The sequence below is a fragment of the Bombina bombina genome, chromosome 12 (genome assembly GCF_027579735.1).
Source record: "Bombina bombina isolate aBomBom1 chromosome 12, aBomBom1.pri, whole genome shotgun sequence".
NCBI lineage: Eukaryota > Metazoa > Chordata > Amphibia > Anura > Bombinatoridae > Bombina > Bombina bombina.
This window is the reverse complement of record NC_069510.1, coordinates 10,660,550-10,682,159: the sequence shown is the minus strand read 5'-3', so window position 1 is coordinate 10,682,159 and position 21,610 is coordinate 10,660,550. Positions and strand designations below refer to the sequence as shown.

Below are 21,610 nucleotides of genomic sequence, written 5' to 3'. Positions count from 1 at the left end.
GTAGATACAGATAGATACATATACAGGTAGATACAGCTATAGATACAGGTAGATACAGCTATAGATACAGATAGCTACATATACAGGTAGATACAGATAGCTACATATACAGGTAGATACAGATAGCTACATATACAGGTAGATACAGATAGCTACATATACAGGTAGATACAGCTATAGATACAGATAGCTACATATACAGGTAGATACAGCTATAGATACAGATAGCTACATATACAGGTAGATACAGCTATAGATACAGATAGCTACATATACAGGTAGATACAGCTATAGATACAGATAGATACATATACAGGTAGATACAGCTATAGATACATATACAGGTAGATACAGCTATAGATACAGATAGATACATATACAGGTACATACAGCTATAGATACAAATAGATACATATACAGGTAGATACAGCTATAGATACAGATAGATACATATACAGGTAGATACAGCTATAGATACATATATAGGTAGATACAACTATAGATACAGATAGATACATATACAGGTAGATACAGCTATAGATACAGATAGATACATATACAGGTAGATACAGCTATAGATTGATAGATAGATAGATAGATAGATACATATACAGGTAGATACAGCTATAGATACAGATAGCTACATATACAGGTAGATACAGCTATAGATACAGATAGCTACATATACAGGTAGATACAGATAGCTACATATACAGGTAGATACAGATAGCTACATATACAGGTAGATACAGATAGCTACATATACAGGTAGATACAGATAGCTACATATACAGGTAGATACAGATAGATACATATACAGGTAGATACAGATAGATACATACACAGGTAGATACAGATAGATACATATACAGGTAGATACAGATAGATACATATACAGGTAGATACAGATAGATACATATACAGGTAGATACAGATAGATACATATACAGGTAGATACAGATAGCTATAGATACAGGTAGATACAGCTATAGATACAGATAGCTACATATACAGGTAGATACAGATAGCTACATATACAGGTAGATACAGATAGCTACATATACAGGTAGATACAGATAGCTACATATACAGGTAGATACAGCTATAGATACAGATAGCTACATATACAGGTAGATACAGCTATAGATACAGATAGCTACATATACAGGTAGATACAGCTATAGATACAGATAGCTACATATACAGGTAGATACAGCTATAGATACAGATAGATACATATACAGGTAGATACAGCTATAGATACATATATAGGTAGATACAGCTATAGATACAGATAGATACATATACAGGTAGATACAGCTATAGATACAGATAGCTACATATACAGGTAGATACAGCTATAGAAACAGATAGCTACATATACAGGTAGATACAGATAGCTACATATACAGGTAGATACAGATAGCTACATATACAGGTAGATACAGATAGCTACATATACAGGTAGATACAGATAGATACATATACAGGTAGATACATATACAGATTGATACATATACAGGTATGTACAGCTATAGATACAGGTAGATACAGCTATTGATACAGATAGCTACATATACAGGTAGATACAGCTATAGATACAGATAGCTACATATACAGGTAGATACAGCTATAGATACAGGTAGATACAGCTATTGATACAGATAGCTACATATACAGGTAGATACAGCTATAGATACAGATAGCTACATATACAGGTAGATACAGCTATAGATACAGATAGATACATATACAGGTAGATACAGCTATAGATATAGATAGATACATATACAGGTAGATACATCTATAGATACAGATAGCTACATATACAGGTAGATACAGATAGCTACATATACAGGTAGATACAGATAGCTACATATACAGGTAGATACAGATAGCTACATATACAGGTAGATACAGATAGCTACATATACAGGTAGATACAGATAGCTACATATACAGGTAGATACAGATAGCTACATATACAGGTAGATACAGCTATAGATACAGATAGATACATATACAGGTAGATACAGCTATAAATACAGATAGCTACATATACAGGTAGATACAGCTATAGATACAGATAGCTACATATACAGGTAGATACAGATAGCTACATATACAGGTAGATACAGCTATAGATACAGATAGCTACATATACAGGTAGATACAGCTATAGATACAGATAGCTACATATACAGGTAGATACAGCTATAGATACAGATAGATACATATACAGGTAGATACAGCTATAGATACATATACAGGTAGATACAGCTATAGATACAGATAGATACATATACAGGTAGATACAGATAGCTACATATACAGGTAGATACAGATAGCTACATATACAGGTAGATACAGCTATAGATACAGATAGATACATATACAGGTAGATACAGCTATAAATACAGATAGCTACATATGCAGGTAGATACAGATAGCTACATATGCAGGTAGATACAGATAGCTACATATACAGGTAGATACAGATAGCTACATATACAGGTAGATACAGATAGCTACATATACAGGTAGATACAGATAGCTACATATACAGGTAGATACAGATAGCTACATATACAGGTAGATACAGCTATAGATACAGATAGATACATATACAGGTAGATACAGCTATAGATACATATACAGGTAGATACAGCTATAGATACAGGTAGATACAGCTATAGATACAGATAGCTACATATACAGGTAGATACAGATAGCTACATATACAGGTAGATACAGATAGCTACATATACAGGTAGATACAGATAGCTACATATACAGGTAGATACAGCTATAGATACAGATAGCTACATATACAGGTAGATACAGCTATAGATACAGATAGCTACATATACAGGTAGATACAGCTATAGATACAGATAGCTACATATACAGGTAGATACAGCTATAGATACAGATAGATACATATACAGGTAGATACAGCTATAGATACATATACAGGTAGATACAGCTATAGATACAGATAGATACATATACAGGTACATACAGCTATAGATACAAATAGATACATATACAGGTAGATACAGCTATAGATACAGATAGATACATATACAGGTAGATACAGCTATAGATACATATATAGGTAGATACAACTATAGATACAGATAGATACATATACAGGTAGATACAGCTATAGATACAGATAGATACATATACAGGTAGATACAGCTATAGATTGATAGATAGATAGATAGATAGATACATATACAGGTAGATACAGCTATAGATACAGATAGCTACATATACAGGTAGATACAGCTATAGATACAGATAGCTACATATACAGGTAGATACAGATAGCTACATATACAGGTAGATACAGATAGCTACATATACAGGTAGATACAGATAGCTACATATACAGGTAGATACAGATAGCTACATATACAGGTAGATACAGATAGATACATATACAGGTAGATACAGATAGATACATACACAGGTAGATACAGATAGATACATATACAGGTAGATACAGATAGATACATATACAGGTAGATACAGATAGATACATATACAGGTAGATACAGATAGATACATATACAGGTAGATACAGATAGCTATAGATACAGGTAGATACAGCTATAGATACAGATAGCTACATATACAGGTAGATACAGATAGCTACATATACAGGTAGATACAGATAGCTACATATACAGGTAGATACAGATAGCTACATATACAGGTAGATACAGCTATAGATACAGATAGCTACATATACAGGTAGATACAGCTATAGATACAGATAGCTACATATACAGGTAGATACAGCTATAGATACAGATAGCTACATATACAGGTAGATACAGCTATAGATACAGATAGATACATATACAGGTAGATACAGCTATAGATACATATATAGGTAGATACAGCTATAGATACAGATAGATACATATACAGGTAGATACAGCTATAGATACAGATAGCTACATATACAGGTAGATACAGCTATAGAAACAGATAGCTACATATACAGGTAGATACAGATAGCTACATATACAGGTAGATACAGATAGCTACATATACAGGTAGATACAGATAGCTACATATACAGGTAGATACAGATAGATACATATACAGGTAGATACATATACAGATTGATACATATACAGGTATGTACAGCTATAGATACAGGTAGATACAGCTATTGATACAGATAGCTACATATACAGGTAGATACAGCTATAGATACAGATAGCTACATATACAGGTAGATACAGCTATAGATACAGGTAGATACAGCTATTGATACAGATAGCTACATATACAGGTAGATACAGCTATAGATACAGATAGCTACATATACAGGTAGATACAGCTATAGATACAGATAGATACATATACAGGTAGATACAGCTATAGATATAGATAGATACATATACAGGTAGATACATCTATAGATACAGATAGCTACATATACAGGTAGATACAGATAGCTACATATACAGGTAGATACAGATAGCTACATATACAGGTAGATACAGATAGCTACATATACAGGTAGATACAGATAGCTACATATACAGGTAGATACAGATAGCTACATATACAGGTAGATACAGATAGCTACATATACAGGTAGATACAGCTATAGATACAGATAGATACATATACAGGTAGATACAGCTATAAATACAGATAGCTACATATACAGGTAGATACAGCTATAGATACAGATAGCTACATATACAGGTAGATACAGATAGCTACATATACAGGTAGATACAGCTATAGATACAGATAGCTACATATACAGGTAGATACAGCTATAGATACAGATAGCTACATATACAGGTAGATACAGCTATAGATACAGATAGATACATATACAGGTAGATACAGCTATAGATACATATACAGGTAGATACAGCTATAGATACAGATAGATACATATACAGGTAGATACAGATAGCTACATATACAGGTAGATACAGATAGCTACATATACAGGTAGATACAGCTATAGATACAGATAGATACATATACAGGTAGATACAGCTATAAATACAGATAGCTACATATGCAGGTAGATACAGATAGCTACATATGCAGGTAGATACAGATAGCTACATATACAGGTAGATACAGATAGCTACATATACAGGTAGATACAGATAGCTACATATACAGGTAGATACAGATAGCTACATATACAGGTAGATACAGATAGCTACATATACAGGTAGATACAGCTATAGATACAGATAGATACATATACAGGTAGATACAGCTATAGATACATATACAGGTAGATACAGCTATAGATACAGATAGATACATATACAGGTAGATACAGCTATAGATACAGATAGCTACATATACAGGTAGATACAGCTATAGATACAGATAGATACTTATACAGGTAGATACAGCTATAGATACAGATAGATACATATACAGGTAGATACAGCTATAGATACAGGTAGATACAGCTATAGATACAGATAGCTACATATATAGGTAGATACAGCTATAGATACAGATAGATACATATACAGGTAGATACAGCTATAGATACATATACAGGTAGATACAGCTATAGATACAGGTAGATACAGCTATAGATACAGATAGATACATATACAGGTAGATACAGCTATAGATACAGATAGCTACATATACAGGTAGATACAGCTATAGATACAGATAGATACTTATACAGGTAGATACAGCTATAGATACAGATAGATACATATACAGGTAGATACAGCTATAGATACATATACAGGTAGATACAGCTATAGATACAGATAGATACATATACAGGTACATACAGCTATAGATACAAATAGATACATATACAGGTAGATACAGCTATAGATACAGATAGATACATATACAGGTAGATACAGCTATAGATACATATATAGGTAGATACAGCTATAGATACAGATAGATACATATACAGGTAGATACAGCTATAGATACAGATAGATACATATACAGGTAGATACAGCTATAGATAGATACATATACAGGTTGATACAGCTATAGATACAGATAGATACATATACAGGTAGATACAGCTATAGATACAGATAGCTACATATATAGGTAGATACAACTATAGATACAGATAGCTACATATACAGGTAGATACAGCTATAGATACAGATAGCTACATATACAGGTAGATACAGATAGCTACATATACAGGTAGATACAGATAGCTACATATACAGGTAGATACAGATAGCTACATATACAGGTAGATACAGATAGATACATATACAGGTAGATACAGCTATAGATACAGGTAGATACAGCTATAGATACAGATAGCTACATATACAGGTAGATACAGCTATAGATACAGATAGATACATATACAGGTAGATACAGCTATAAATACAGATAGATATATATATACAGGTAGATACAGCTATAGATATAGATAGATACATATACAGGTAGATACATCTATAGATACAGATAGCTACATATACAGGTAGATACAGATAGCTACATATACAGGTAGATACAGATAGCTACATATACAGGTAGATACAGATAGCTACATATACAGGTAGATACAGATAGATACATATACAGGTAGATACAGATAGCTACATATACAGGTAGATACAGCTATAGATACAGATAGATACATATACAGGTAGATACAGCTATAGATACAGATAGCTACATATACAGGTATTTACAGCTATAGATACAGATAGATACATATACAGTTAGATACAGCTATAGATACAGATAGATACATATACAGGTAGATACAGCTATAGATACAGAATTATACATACACAGGTAGATACAGCTATAGATACAGATAGCTACATATACAGGTAGATACAGCTATAGATATAGATAGATACATATACAGGTAGATACATCTATAGATACAGATAGATACATATACAGGTAGATACAGCTATAGATGCAGATAACTACATATACAGGTAGATACAGCTATAGATACAGATAGATACATATACAGGTAGATACATCTATAGATACAGATAGATACATATACAGGTAGATACATCTATAGATACAGATAGATACATATACAGGTATGTGGCAAACCTAGCCACTTCTGGACTATAATGTAAGAAAGGTTGTCTATTGGCTGTATTGTGTGCTATGTAGATGTGACAGACCCTTCTGTCAGTACTGAAGGAGTTAACTGTGTTCAGCTTTAAGAAACTATTCTTGAACAACAAGGTTACTAGCCTCAGCTATTGTGTACTGTCATTAAAGTTAGTGATAAACAGTCCATTGTTTTATCACCCTCAGAGAGCAGACGCCTAGGTGATAAGGAAAGCCAAATGTGTTTTGTGTTTAAGTTGTTATCTACCTAGTAAAGTAATGTGATTCTATTGTGGTCTGTCCAAGGGTGTGGTTCCTCCATCTAATGTACAACATTCTTTCAACCCCCCATCTGGGGGGTCAGGCCTGCATAAATACTAGGCATAGCCTTTTAATAAATGTCATTCTGTTTTAAACCTGAAAACTGTCTGGGTTGTGAATTGCTGATTCCCTATGCAGGACATTGTTTCCTGGTGTTAACCCTTGGTATCCTGTTGGTACCGTTACAATTGGTGGCAAGCGACGGAATGAACCTTATCGCCCAGAAGAGCAACTACACAAGCCAGTAACCTCAGGAAGAGGTGGATTACTACAATACTGACTAAGATGGAAGGAGTACCAGGGACCAAAGTGAATGGAGATGGATTATTCTAAGCTAAAGAGACAAACGTTAAAGGAACTGCTAGAAGCCAGGGGAAAGATAGGCAGCAGCAAACCCAAGGCTATATTAATTGCCGAGCTGATGGAGGGAGACCGAGCTTGCAGCAATTCGCCTCCAGCAGCCATGGAGGAGACCCTATAGCAGAGGGAAATGAGGACCAGGCTGGAATTTTTACCCCAACCTGTACCACGGGATATGCTATCCGTGGTAATGGTAGATGTGCAGGAGTACGTGATGGCACACAGTCCGCGGAATGCATCCTCCCGAGCAGAATCCATTTTGGACGCACTCAGCAACCCAGTAAGACCCAAAATCCCATACCATGCATTTAAAATGTTTTGTGAGGAGAAGGATGAGATCGATGGGTATTTACAGGATTTTGAGAGACTGTGTGAGTTACATGATTTGGAGCAGTCCGTATGGGTGCCGGTGCTAGCCGGTAGGGCAGCGGAAGCGTATCGCTCTGTACCCAGGGAGGACAGCAAAGATTACGCTAAAGTGAAGAGAGCGATCTTGGAAAGATATGCCATTACCCCAGAGGCATACCGGCGCAAGTTTAGAGGCCTGCGCAAGCCAGAAAGAGATTCACATGCAGAGTGGGCCCACAAGCTGGATCAAGCATCTCAAGGGTGGATACAGGCCAGCCAAGCTACCACCATGGAAGAATTGCGACAACTGATGCTGTTGGAGAAATTCTTTAACGGCTTGTCCCCAGAAGCCCAAGAATGGGTGAGAGATTGAAAACCCCTCACCTTAACCGAAGCAGCCAGATTAGCAGACCAGCGTTTTGATGCCAGGAGGCACCATGGACTACAGCCTGACAACCCCACAGCAGCACCTTTTCACCCAGCCCCAGGGAATCCACCACCCCCCTCACGATACAACGGACGGGCGAATATACAATGCCACACCTGCAAGCAGTGGGGAGATATGGCACGTGAGTGCACCCAAAATCGGAGCAGACAAGCTTGGAACCAGGTCAGACAGAACCTGGCCCCAAGGGCGGCTGCTCATCATTACCAAACGGAGCCAGCCGCTCATGAGGTGTTGAGCACCCAAGCCGAGGAACCCCTGGGAATTCTGCATGAGGTGATGTCGGTCCGGGCCACCGATAACCGGCAACATCACCGCCAGCTGGTGACCATAGAGGGGAAGGAGGTCCAGGGACTTCGGGATTCGGGAGCTACTTAACCCTGATAGCTCCCCATTTGGTGCCGGATACAGCACACACTGGCGGATCCGTGGCAGTACGAGGGGCAGGGGGAGCGGTATACCGATTGCCCACTGCTAGAGTGGAGTACAGACCCCCAGTTACCAGCCCCTGGCGCACCGCTATACCACACGGCCTCCGGCCACAAACTACCCTCAGAGAGCCCGGTTCAATTTGTGGGGCTACTCACAACCTATTCGGTGCTTTGGATGTAAGCAACTAGGGCACAAAAGACCAGAGTGTCCCCTAAACGCAGCGAATCAAGCACAGTCCTGGAGAAGACCCGCCTGCAGAATCCCACATAATCCTCAGCCTGCGGCCCGCTACGTAAAGGCGCCAGAATGCTGGGGCAGCCTACATGAAGCAGACCCCGTGCAAGCTGCCCACCGGAATAACCGGCAACGGGTTAAAGTGAATGGGAAGGAGGTCAGTGGTCTACGGGATACTGGTACTACCATGACCTTGCTTCAAGAGAACTTGGTGTCTGAGAAACGGCACACTGGAGACACTGTGGCTGTGCGGGTAGCAGGGGGCACTGTGTTCCGCCTACCTGTTGCCAGGGTACATTTGGATTGGGGAGTGGGCGCTAGACCTGTGAATGTGGGGGTCAAGAAGGATTTACCTGCTGATGTTTTCCTTGGAAATGACTTGGCCCCCCTTGTTTCTGCCTATGCTCCCATGGGTCCCGCTGATGTTAACCCTGTGACTACCCAAGCCCAGTCCCTTCGGGAAGAGGTACATTTTAACCGTGGTGGACTACGCCACTAGGTACCCCAAGGCCATTGCTCTCTCCAACATCCATGCAGAGACGGTAGCTGAAGCCCTATTTGAGGAGCTACAACCTAGTTTGGTTTACTTACAAGTTGCTGTTACCTTTTATATTTTAATCAGGGTCCTCAAAAAGTTGCAGCCGTACCTGTATGGACAACCTTTTTCCTTACTCACAGATCACAACCCGTTGGTTTGGCTGAACCGTGTGGCCGGGGACAATGCCAGGCTGCTGCGCTGGAGTTTGGCGCTGCAGCCCTTCGACTTTACCATCCATTACCGCCCAGGGAAACAAAACGGTAACGCCGACGGGTTGCCCAGACAAACTGAACTTGAAAAGTGATCTGTGAGTACTTCCCCGGACATCCCCAAGCCGATCCGTTGGGATCAGACTGTGTATGCCGGCTTGGTTCTGGGGGAGTATTGTGGCAAACCTAGCCACTTCTGGACTATAATGTAAGAAAGGTTGTCTATAGGCTGCATTGTGTGCTATGTAGATGTGACAGACCCTTCTGTCAGTACTGAAGGAGTTAACTGTGTTCAGCTTTAAGAAACTATTCTTGAACAACAAGGTTACTAGCCTCAGCTATTGTGTACTGTCATTAAAGTTAGTGATAAACAGTCCATTGTTTAATCACCCTCAGAGAGCAGACGCCTAGGTGATAAGGAAAGCCAAATGTGTTTTGTGTTTAAGTTGTTATCTACCTAGTAAAGTAATGTGATTCTATTGTGGTCTGTCCAAGGGTGTGGTTCCTCCATCTAATGTACAACATTCTTTCAACCCCCCATCTGGGGGGTCAGACCATCATAAATACTAGGCATATCCTTTTAATAAATGTCATTCTGTTTTAAACCTGAAAACTGGCTGGGTTGTGAATTGCTGATTCCCTATGCAGGACATTGTTCCCTGGTGTTAACCCTTGGTATCCTGTTGGTACCGTTACAAGGTAGATACAGCTATAGATACAGATAGCTACATATACAGGTAGATACAGCTATAGATACAGATAGCTACATATACAGGTAGATACAGCTATAGATACAGATAGCTACATATACAGGTAGATACAGCTATAGATACAGATAGCTACATATACAGGTAGATACAGCTATAAATACAGATAGCTACATATACAGGTAGATACAGCTATAAATACAGATAGCTACATATACAGGTAGATACAGCTATAGATACAGATAGCTACATATACAGGTAGATACAGCTATAGATACATGTAGATACATATACAGGTAGATACAGCTATAGATACAGGTAGATACATATACAGGTAGATACAGCTATAGATACAGGTAGATACATATACAGGTAGATACAGCTATAGATACAGATAGCTACATATACAGGTAGATACAGCTATAGATACAGATAGCTACATATACAGGTAGATACAGCTATAGATACAGATAGCTACATATACAGGTAGATACAGCTATAGATACAGATAGATACATATACAGGTAGATACAGCTATAGATACAGATAGATACATATACAGGTAGATACAGCTGTAGATACAGATAGATACATATACAGGTAGATACAGCTATAGATACAGATAGCTACATATACAGGTAGATACAGCTATAGATACAGCTATAAATCTATACATCTGTTCTGCTACAACGTTGCTTTCCATTTATATAGTCTCATATTTGTTTAAGTTTTATAATAAGTTTAGAAAAGATGGTAAACGTTTGGCGATTCCAGACATTACAGGTGCCTGAGGTGTGAAATTACAAACCTATATTTTTTCCTACAACTCCCTGTGCATCATGGGAAGTGTTGTGTACATTAGCTGTGATTTTGAATAGTGGCTGCCCTACCTCATACTATATGAGTTAAATAGAGAACGAGGAGCGTGTCCTTCTATACAGCATAGTGCACACGCTAAGCCTCTGACACCTTAAGACATTTATCTTTCACATCTGTCCTATCTTTTGTCTATTATTGATTTCCTATTTGTGGACATTTTTGAGAGAGAAAAAAATACAATAGTGAAATCCTCTTGTTATCTGCTAAGATTTGTTGCAGGCTTGGCAGAGATTTGTGAGGCTACCGGCGGCTGTGCCACATACACGCTCTCCTGTCTGCTTCACGCTACATAAATCATTATATACAGATGAGGGCTGAGGAGGGTCCTGTCATACAGAACTGATGGCGGCTCACCTTGTGTCATCTGGGCTGCAATATGTCTTATACTTGTCTTCTGGCAACAAGACACAGCTAATGCAATTATCTTGCTGACAATTAGAGCCTGGCTCATTCTTTTTGAGGGGAACCTTGAAGACGTGTGCATTTAGGAGCATTGAGTTTCGTGCTCTCATATGCTTTATAATAATAATCTGCTGTCTACTTCAGTATGAGAAATGACCTGTATGTTTTGTAGGGGCTAATTTGTTTTCTTTACAATTCATTTAACCTGAAAGTCTAGCGCTTCTATTTGTTAGCGGAAGTTATAAGTATTGCACAAAGTAGTGCTTGATACTTAAATAGCCATCACACTTAAAGGGACAGAGTACTGTATTTTCATCCTCTTTTAATGTGTTTCTAGTGATACATTTTATTTACAGTATTAAATTGATTACAAATTTGACAGTTGTATCCCCACCTATAATGAAAATCCCAACAGTTAAGTACTGGTTGTAGAAAAGCTATGTAAACAATAACTTTTAGAATAATTCATGCTCCCAGTGGGGGTTGGACAGAGTTATACTAAACTAACTTTCTGATGTAAACTTGCTGGCATGGAGAGATATCACACAATATATTTTCTCTTGTAAGGTGTATCCAGTCCACGGATCATCCATTACTTGTGGGATATTCTCATTCCCAACAGGAAGCTGCAAGAGGACACCCACAGCAGAGCTGTCTATATAGCTCCTCCCCTAACTGCCATATCCAGTCATTCTCTTGCAACTCTCAACAAGCATGGAGGTAGTAGGAGAGAAAGTGGTGAAATGTAGCTGTTATTTTGCTTCAATCAAAAGTTTATTATTTTTAAATGGTACCGGAGTTGTACTATTTTGTTCTAGGCGGAAAAATAGAAGAATCTGCCTGTGATTTTTATGATCTTAGCAGGTTGTAACTAAGATCCATTGCTGTTCTCACACATGACTGAAGAGAGAGATAACTTCAGCGGGGGAATGGCGTGCAGGTTATCCTGCTATGAGGTATGTGCAGTTAAGATTTTTTCTAGAACATGTGAAATGCTAGAAAATGCTGCTGATACCAAATTTATGTAAGGTAAGCATGAATACAGTGATTTAATAGCGACTGGTATCATGCTTACTTTCTGAGGTAATACTCTTTTATATTTACAATATAAAACGTTTGCTGGCATGTTTAAACGTTTTTATATATACTTTGGTGATAAAACTTTATTGGGGCCTAGTTTTTTCCACATGGCTGGCTTAAATTTGCCTAGAAACAGTTTCCTGAGGCCTTCCACTGTGTTACTATGAGTGGGAGGGGCCTAATTTAGCGCTTTTTTGCGCAGTAACTTTTACAGACTGAGACATCCAGCTTCCTCCAGGAGTCCCCTGAATGCTATAGGACATCTCTAGAGGGCTCTTAGGCTTTCCAAAATCGTTTGTTGGGGAAGGTAGGCCCACAGCAAGGCTGTGGCAGTTTGGTGTGACTGTTAAAAAAACGTCTATATCGTTTTTTTGATCCGTTTTTTTAACTAAGGGGTTAATCATCCATTTGCAAGTGGGTGCAATGCTATGTTAGCTTATTATACACACTGTATAAATTTTGTTTGATTTACTGCCTTTTTTCACTGTTTTTCAAATTCTGACAAAATTTGTTTCTCTTAAAGGCACAGTACCGTTTCTTATATTTGCTTGTTAATTTGATTTAAAGTGTTTTCCAAGCTTGCTAGTCTCATTGCTAGTCTGTACAAACATGTCTGACATAGAGGAAACTCCTTGTTCATTATGTTTAAAAGCCATGGTGGAACCCCCTCGTAGAATGTGTACCAAATGTACTGATTTCACTTTAAGCAATAAAGATCATATTCTGTTTTTAAAAAAATTATCACCAGAGGAATCTGACGAGGGGGAAGTTATGCCGACTAACTCTCCCCACGTGTCAGATCCTTTGACTCCCGCTCAAGGGACTCCCGCTCAAATGGCGCCAAGTACATCTAGGGCGCCCATAGCGTTTACTTTACAAGACATGGTGGCAGTCATGGATAATACACTGTCAGCGGTATTAGCCAGACTACCTGAATTTAGAGGAAAGCGAGATTGTTCTGGAGTTAGACGAAATACAAAGCATTCTGACACTTTAAGAGCTATGTCTGATACTGCCTCACAATATGCAGAAGCTGAAGAAGGAGAGCTTCTTTCTGTGGGTGATGTTTCTGACTCAGGGAAGATGATGCAACCTGATTCTGATATCTCTACATTTAAATTTAAGCTTGAACACCTCTGCGTGCTACTCAGGGAGGTTTTAGCTGCTCTGAATGACTGTTATACAATTGCAGTGCCAGAGAAATTGTGTAGACTGGATAAATACTATGCAGTGCCGGTGTGCACTGATGTTTTTCCAATACCTAATAGGTTTACAGAAATTATTACTAAGGAATGGGATAGACCAGGTGTGCCGTTCTCTCCCCCTCCTATTTTTAGAAAAATGTTTCCAATAGGCGCCACCACACGGGACTTATGGCAGACAGTTCCTAAGGTGGAGGGAGCAGTTTCTACTCTAGTAAAGCGTACTACTATCCCTGTCGAGGACAGTTGTACTTTCTTAGATCCAATGGATAAAAAGTTAGAGGGTTACCTTAAGAAAATGTTTATTCAACAAGGTTTTAACCTACAGCCCCTTGCATGCATTGCTCCTGTCACTGCTGCTGCGGCGTTCTGGTTTTAGTCTCTGGAAGAGGCTTTACAGGTAGCGACTCCATTGGATGACATACTTGACAATCTTAGAGCACTTAAGCTAGCTAATTATTTTGTTTCTGATGCCATTGTTCATTTGACTAAACTAACGGCTAAGAATTCTGGCTTTGCTATACAGGCGCGCAGAGCGCTATGGCTTAAATCATGGTCAGCTGACGTTACTTCAAAGTCTAAGCTGCTTAACATTCCCTTCAAGGGGCAGACCGTATTCCGGCCTGGTTTGAAGGACATTATTGCTGATATCACTGGAGGAAAAGGTCATGCCCTTCCTCAGGATAGGTCCAAATCAACGGCCAAACAATATAATTTTCGTATCTTTCGAAACTTCAAGGCAAGTGCGGCATCAACTTCCTCTAATGCAAAACAAGAGGGAACTTTTGCTCAGTCCAAGACGGTCTGGAGACCTAACCAGACCTGGAACAAAGGTAAGCAGGCCAAGAAGCCTGCTGCTGCCTCTAAGACAGCATGAAGGAACGGCCCCCTATCCGGTAACGGATCTAGTAGGGGACAGACTTTCGCTCTTCGCCCAGGCGTGGGCAAGAGATGTCCAGGGTCCCTGGGCGTTGGAAATTATATATAGCACTGGCCCCTTATTTAGACGACATCCTGATTCAGGCGTCAAACTTCCAAATTGCCAAGTCTCATACGGACATAGTGTTGGCATTTCTGAGGTCGCATGGGTGGAAGGTGAACGAGGAAAAGAGTTCTCTATCCCCCCTCACAAGAGTTTCCTTCCTAGGGACTCTGATAGATTCTGTAGAAATGAAAATTTACCTGACGGAGTCCAGGTTATCAAAACTTCAAATTTCCTGCCGTGTTCTTTATTCCATTCCTCGCCCTTCTGTGGCTCAGTGCATGGAAGTAATCGTCTTAATGGTAGCGGCAATGGACATAGTGCCGTTTGCACGCCTACATCTCAGACCGCTGCAACTCTGCATGCTCAGTCAGTGGAATGGGGTTACACAGATTTGTCCCCTCTACTAAATCTGGATCAAGAGACCAGGGATTCTCTTCTCTGGTGGCTATCTCGGGTCCATCTGTCCAAAGGTATGACCTTTCGCAGGCCAGATTGGACAATTGTAACAACAGATGCCAGCCTTCTAGGTTGGGGTGCAGTCTGGAACTCCCTGAAGGCTCAGCGATCGTGGACTCAGGAGGAGTCACTCCTTCCAATAAATATTCTGGAACTGAGAGCGATATTCAATGCTCTTCAGGTTTGGCCTCAGTTAGCAACTCTGAGGTTCATCAGATTTCAGTCGGACAACATCATGACTGTGGCTTACATCAACCATCAAGGGGGAACAAGGAGTTCCCTAGCGATGTTAGAAGTCTCAAAGATAATTCGCTGGTCAGAGATTCACTCTTGCCACCTATCAGCTATCCATATCCCGGGTGTAGAGAACTGGGAGGCGGATTTTCTAAGTCGTCAGACTTTTCATCCGGGGGAGTGGGAACTCCATCTGGAGGTGTTTGCACAATTGATTAATCGTTGGGGCAAACCAGGACTGGATCTCATGGCGTCTCGCCAGAACGCCAAGCTTCCTTGTTACGGATCCAGGTCCAGGGATCCCAAGGCGACGCTGATAGATGCTCTAGCAGCGCACCGGTTTTTCAACCTGGCTTATGTGTTTCCACCGTTTCCTCTGCTCCCTCGTCTGATTGCCAAGATCAAGCAGGAGAGAGCATCGGTGATCTTGATAGCGCCACGCAGGACCTGGTATGCAGATCTAGTGGACATGTCATCCTTTCCACCTTGGACTCTGCCGTTAAGACAAGACCTTCTATTACAAGGTCCTTTCAATCATCCAAATCTAATTTCTCTGAGACTGACTGCCTGGAGATTGAACGCTTGATGTTATCAAAGCGTGGCTTCTCCGAGTCAGTCATTGATACCTTAATACAGGCACGTAAGCCTGTCACCAGGAAAATTTACCATAAGATATGGCGTAAATATCTTTATTGATGTGAATCCAAGGGTTACTCATGGAGTAAGGTCAGGATTCCCAGGATATTATCCTTTCTCCATTCCAATAAGGTTTGGAAAAAGGATTGTCAGCTAGTTCCTTAAAGGGACAGGTTTCTGCCCTGTCTATTCTTTTGCACAAGCGTCTGGCAGATGTTCCAGACATTCAGGCATTTTGTCAGGCTTTAGTTAGAATCAAGCCTGTGTTTAAACCTGTTGCTCCGCCATGGAGCTTTAATCTGGTTCTTAAGGTTCTTCAAGGAGTTCCGTTTGAACCTCTTCATTACATAGATATCAAACTTTTATCTTGGAAAGTTCTGTTTTTGGTAGCTATTTCCTCGGCTCGTAGAGTTTCCGAGTTATCTGCTTTACAATGTGATTCTCCTTATCTGATCTTCCATGCGGATAAGGTAGTCCTGCGTACCAAACCTGGGTTTTTACCTAAGGTGGTATCTAATAAGAATATCAATCAAGAGATTGTTGTTCCATCTTTGTGTCCTAATCCTTCTTCAAAGAAGGAACGTCTATTACACAATCTGGACGTGGTTCGTGCTTTAAAGTTTTACTTACAGGCTACTAAAGATTTTCGTCAAACATCTGCTTTGTTTGTTGTCTTCTCTGGACAGAGGAGAGGTCAAAAGGCTTCGGGAAACCTCTCTTTCTTTTTGGCTAAGAAGCATAATCCGCTTAGCCTATGAAAGGATTACAGCTCATTCTATTAGAGCTGTGGCTTCCACATGGACCTTTAAAAATAAGGCTTCTTTTGAACAGATTTGCAAGGCAGCGACTTGGTCTTCGCTTCATACTTTTTCAAAATTCTACAAATTTGATACTTTTGCTTCTTCGGAGGCTATTTTTTGGAGAAAGGTTTTACAGGCAGTGGTACCTTCCATTTAAGTACCTGCCTTGTCCCTCCCTTCATCCGTGTACTTTAGCTTTGGTATTGGTATCCCACAAGTAATGGATGATCCGTGGACTGGATACACCTTACAAGAGAAAACATAATTTATGCTTACCTGATAAATTTATTTCTCTTGTGGTGTATCCAGTCCACGGCCCGCCCTGTCATTTTAAGGCAGGTATTTTTTAATTTTAAACTACAGTCACCACTGCACCCTATGGTTTCTCCTTTCTATGCTTGTTTTCGGTCGAATGACTGGATATGGCAGTTAGGGGAGGAGCTATATAGACAGCTCTGCTGTGGGTGTCCTCTTGCAACTTCCTGTTGGGAATGAAAATATCCCACAAGTAATGGATGATCCGTGGACTGGATACACCACAAGAGAAATAAATTTATCAGGTAAGCATAAATTATGTTTTTGGGCTTTTTCTAAGCATTTTATTGTAATGTTGGTATGTCTCCTTCCCACACAGAACCTGCGTAGCAAATAATCGGCTTTAACCCTAAAAATGGCCTTTCTAAGTAACCTCTTAGATAATCTCACAAGATCAGATAATTCTAGATCATGAGGCCTTAAGTATTGGTCTCACTGTGCATACAGTGAGATATAAGATAAGCAGTATTTTGTGCTCTCCTGCAAGATCAGCCTATTGAATTGGATTGTGGGTTTAATTAACAAACAACAATTTCACACAAAAAATAAACCAAAAGGATTGTTTTCTCCATACATGTTCTGTTCTGCAGCTGGTATAACAAGACATTGGAATCATATTAAGGGGAAGCCCTTTTTGCAGGACAGGGTCTCTGTTATATATAGTCAGGTGGGAACTGTTCCTAGGGAACAGTGTTTGTCAAGTTTGGTGTGTACCTTATTTTTTCTTTCCTGTTGAAATTTAAGTCACTATCTTCCCAAGGATATCACAGGGACTTGTATTTTGTGTCTACAGTAAACTCCTATAGTATAGCCTCTGCTGTTTGTTTTCAGTACAGGATTTAGTTTTGCTATTATGCATAGTAGGAGGGTGTTTTTATTGTGTTTTAACACTCGTTTAAACCTATGCCTGGCATTATATATAGTAACTACATATTACCTGGGATCAGATTCATTTCTACCCCATATATAAGGGGATCTATATTGGGTTAACCTCCTGGGTATTAGTTTCTAAGTTAAAAGTAACTTTTTAGTACCTTTTTGTTTTTCTTGGCCTTATTTTCGCAAGTGGGCGCACAGGTTCTTAATGCTGTACGTTAATTTTATAAATGAAGTAGGCACAGGTTATTTCTGCAGACACATTCACAGTTGTGAGAGCTACAAAACCAATAATATGTGATATTTTCAATGACATGAATTGATTAATAGAATGAATTTACCAAAATAAACATCACAGACATGAATATGCAACATCTTGCTATATACTTAAAAACTAATCTATATTTCAGAATGAATAACCTGGAGATTATAGTGTATTTTAAATAGAATCTATCTTTAGATACATTTTGCCTCAAAAATCATTTTATTTTATAAAATCATATTTAAATTAAAAAAAAATTATTGATTTTTATCAATTTTGCTTAGTTCTCATGTTATCTTATTTAAAGAGTAATATTCGGTTAGACCAGGAGCGTGGGTGTGTCTAGCATACTGGCAGCAGAGTTTGCACAATATTTAAAGCAATGTTATACATAGTTACAAACACTACTGCCATAGACTGACAGATGCACTCTCCGTAGCGCTTATCAGCCTACCTAGATTTACTGTTCAACTAAGGATACCAAGAGACGAAGCAAATTTGATAATCAAAGTAAATTGGAAAGTTGTTTATAATCGCATGCTCTATCTGAATCATTAACATTTTATTTTGCAGTTTTACTGTCTCTTTAATTATATTTAGTTTACAGAGACCTAGAGTAAATTGTTGTTGGGTTGAAGCAACCAAACCACAAGCAAATTGTCAAAATGCACAATCTGGGTGATCACTCATGCACTACTGATGTGTGTGCTGAAAGGCGGCCTGGGGTTTCTAGACCAGCAATAACTCATAAAACAAATTACAAAAAAGAAACAAAAAAGCATACTGTCAGTGTGTAAGAATTTTGAATTGTTTAAAAAGAACTCAAATGTATAAATGCCTAATGTTGAATAACACTTTTTTTCCCTTGAAGTCATTTCACTCTGTTCAGATGGTCTATTTGATTATAGAAGTGACGACTCACGGTGTCTTTATTTTCTCATCCTCTCTGCAGTTGCAGTACCATGCAGGGCTTGCGTCTGGCCTCCTGAACCAGCAGTCATTAAAACGTTCTGCTAATCAGATGGGCGTCTCTGCTAAACGAAGGCCCAAAGCCCAGCCCACTACGCTTGTTCTCCCTCCACAGTAAGTCATGCCTTGTTTAACAGGTGTTTGATTGTTTGTACAGTATGACAAATTTCTCATGGTACACTCCTGTGCTCTCTGTACTGTGTCACAGATTTCTTTCATACAGGTGGTGACAGTCCACGATCCATTACTCATGGGGATTGCCCTTCTCTACCACTAGGAGGAGGCAAAGAATCCCAAACCCCAAGAACTCTATAAAACCCCTCCCACCTCACACATACCTCAGTCTGTACTTTGCCTCCACTGGAGGTGGTTGAAGAATCCAAGATGTGCATTTGATTCTTCAGAGAAAAGGGGTTTTCAGTTTATATTTAGGCCAAGTTTCCCCTCAGAGTACAGTGCTTGGCATAGGGATGTATTTGGTGTATGGTTTGATTCTTTGTTTCACCTCATGTTAAATTGTTCATAAACCCTCTATAATCGGTTTGCAGGGACTTGTCTTTTCCACCATTAATAGATCTACAATATTCTCCTTTTTCCATAACCTCTTTCAGTACTGGTTTGGCTGTTTGCTGCTTGTTTGTTAATAGATAAGTGTCTATTGAATAGTGCTGTTGTAGTGCTTCTTCCGATGGGATTTCTGCCATGACTGCCCTCAGATGTCACAGGGACTTGTCCTGCAGCTTTCTATTGTGGGATTCTGGTATTTCCTACAAGATTTCCTCTGCAATACCTGTATCTGCACTGGATGGACTCTCTACTGGATTCTGCGGAAGCTGCATGCCTGGTAAGCCGTTGGAGGGGGGTGTTTCTTTCATATAGGTGGCAAGAGTCCATGAGCTAGTGACATATGGGATATACATTCCTACCAGGAGGGGGCAAAGTTTGTGTCCTAATCCCAAGAAAACTCTTGAAAGATCTTTGCATTCTTTGGACATTGTAAGAGCTTTGAAATATTATGTCGAAGCTACGAAAGATTTCAGAAAGACTTCTAGCCTATTTGTTGTTTTTTCTGGTCTTAGGAAAGGTCAGATAGCCTCTGCCGTTTCTTTGGCATCTTGGTTAAAGCTTTTGATTCACAAGGCTTATTTAGAGGCGGGACAGTCTCCGCCTCAGAGAATTACAGCTCATTCTACTAGATCAGTCGCCACTTCTTGGGCTTTTAAGAATGATGCTTCCATTGATAAGATTTGCAAAGCAGCAACTTGGTCTTTTACCATTTTGATGTATTTGCTTCTTAGGAAGCAGTCTTTGGTAGAAAAGTTCTTCAGGCAGCTGTTTCAGTTTGATTCGTCTGCTTATGATTTAAGTTTTTTTCTTGAAATATATGTGAAATTTATAAGAAAGACATTATTTTTTTGTGGATTTAATTTTTTTCAGAGGAAATAGCTGTTTTTATTTTATGCCTTCCATTCTAGTGACTCTTCTGTGGTCTCCCAGATCTTGGTCATTTCTATCCCATACGTCACTAGCTCATGGACTCTTGCCAATTACATGAAAGAAAACATAATTTATGTAAGAACTTACTATATTGGCAAGAGTCCATGAGGCCCACCCTTTTTATGGTGGTTATGATTTTTGTATAAAAAGCACAATTTTATTTCCAGTTCCTCTATTTGTCTTCTTTTTTACTCCTTATTTTATCACCCCACTACTTGGCTATTAGTTAAGATGGATTGTGGGTGTGGTGAGGGGTGTATTTATAGGCATTTTGAGGTTTGGGAAACTTTGCCCCTCCTCGTAGGATTGTATATCCTATATGTCACTCATG

The 21,610-nt window shown here is 39.3% G+C and overlaps 1 protein-coding gene across 1 annotated transcript in view; it reads left to right on the top strand.

Annotated features, from left to right (window-relative positions):
• Window positions 1-21,610, top strand: part of MED27 (mediator complex subunit 27) — a 742,931-nt gene that overhangs the window by 226,113 nt on the left and 495,208 nt on the right. The window contains exon 3 of the mRNA XM_053695497.1: window positions 19,766-19,896. Within this exon, the coding sequence (XP_053551472.1) occupies window positions 19,766-19,896 (131 nt within the window). The remainder of the gene's footprint in view (window positions 1-19,765; window positions 19,897-21,610) is intronic.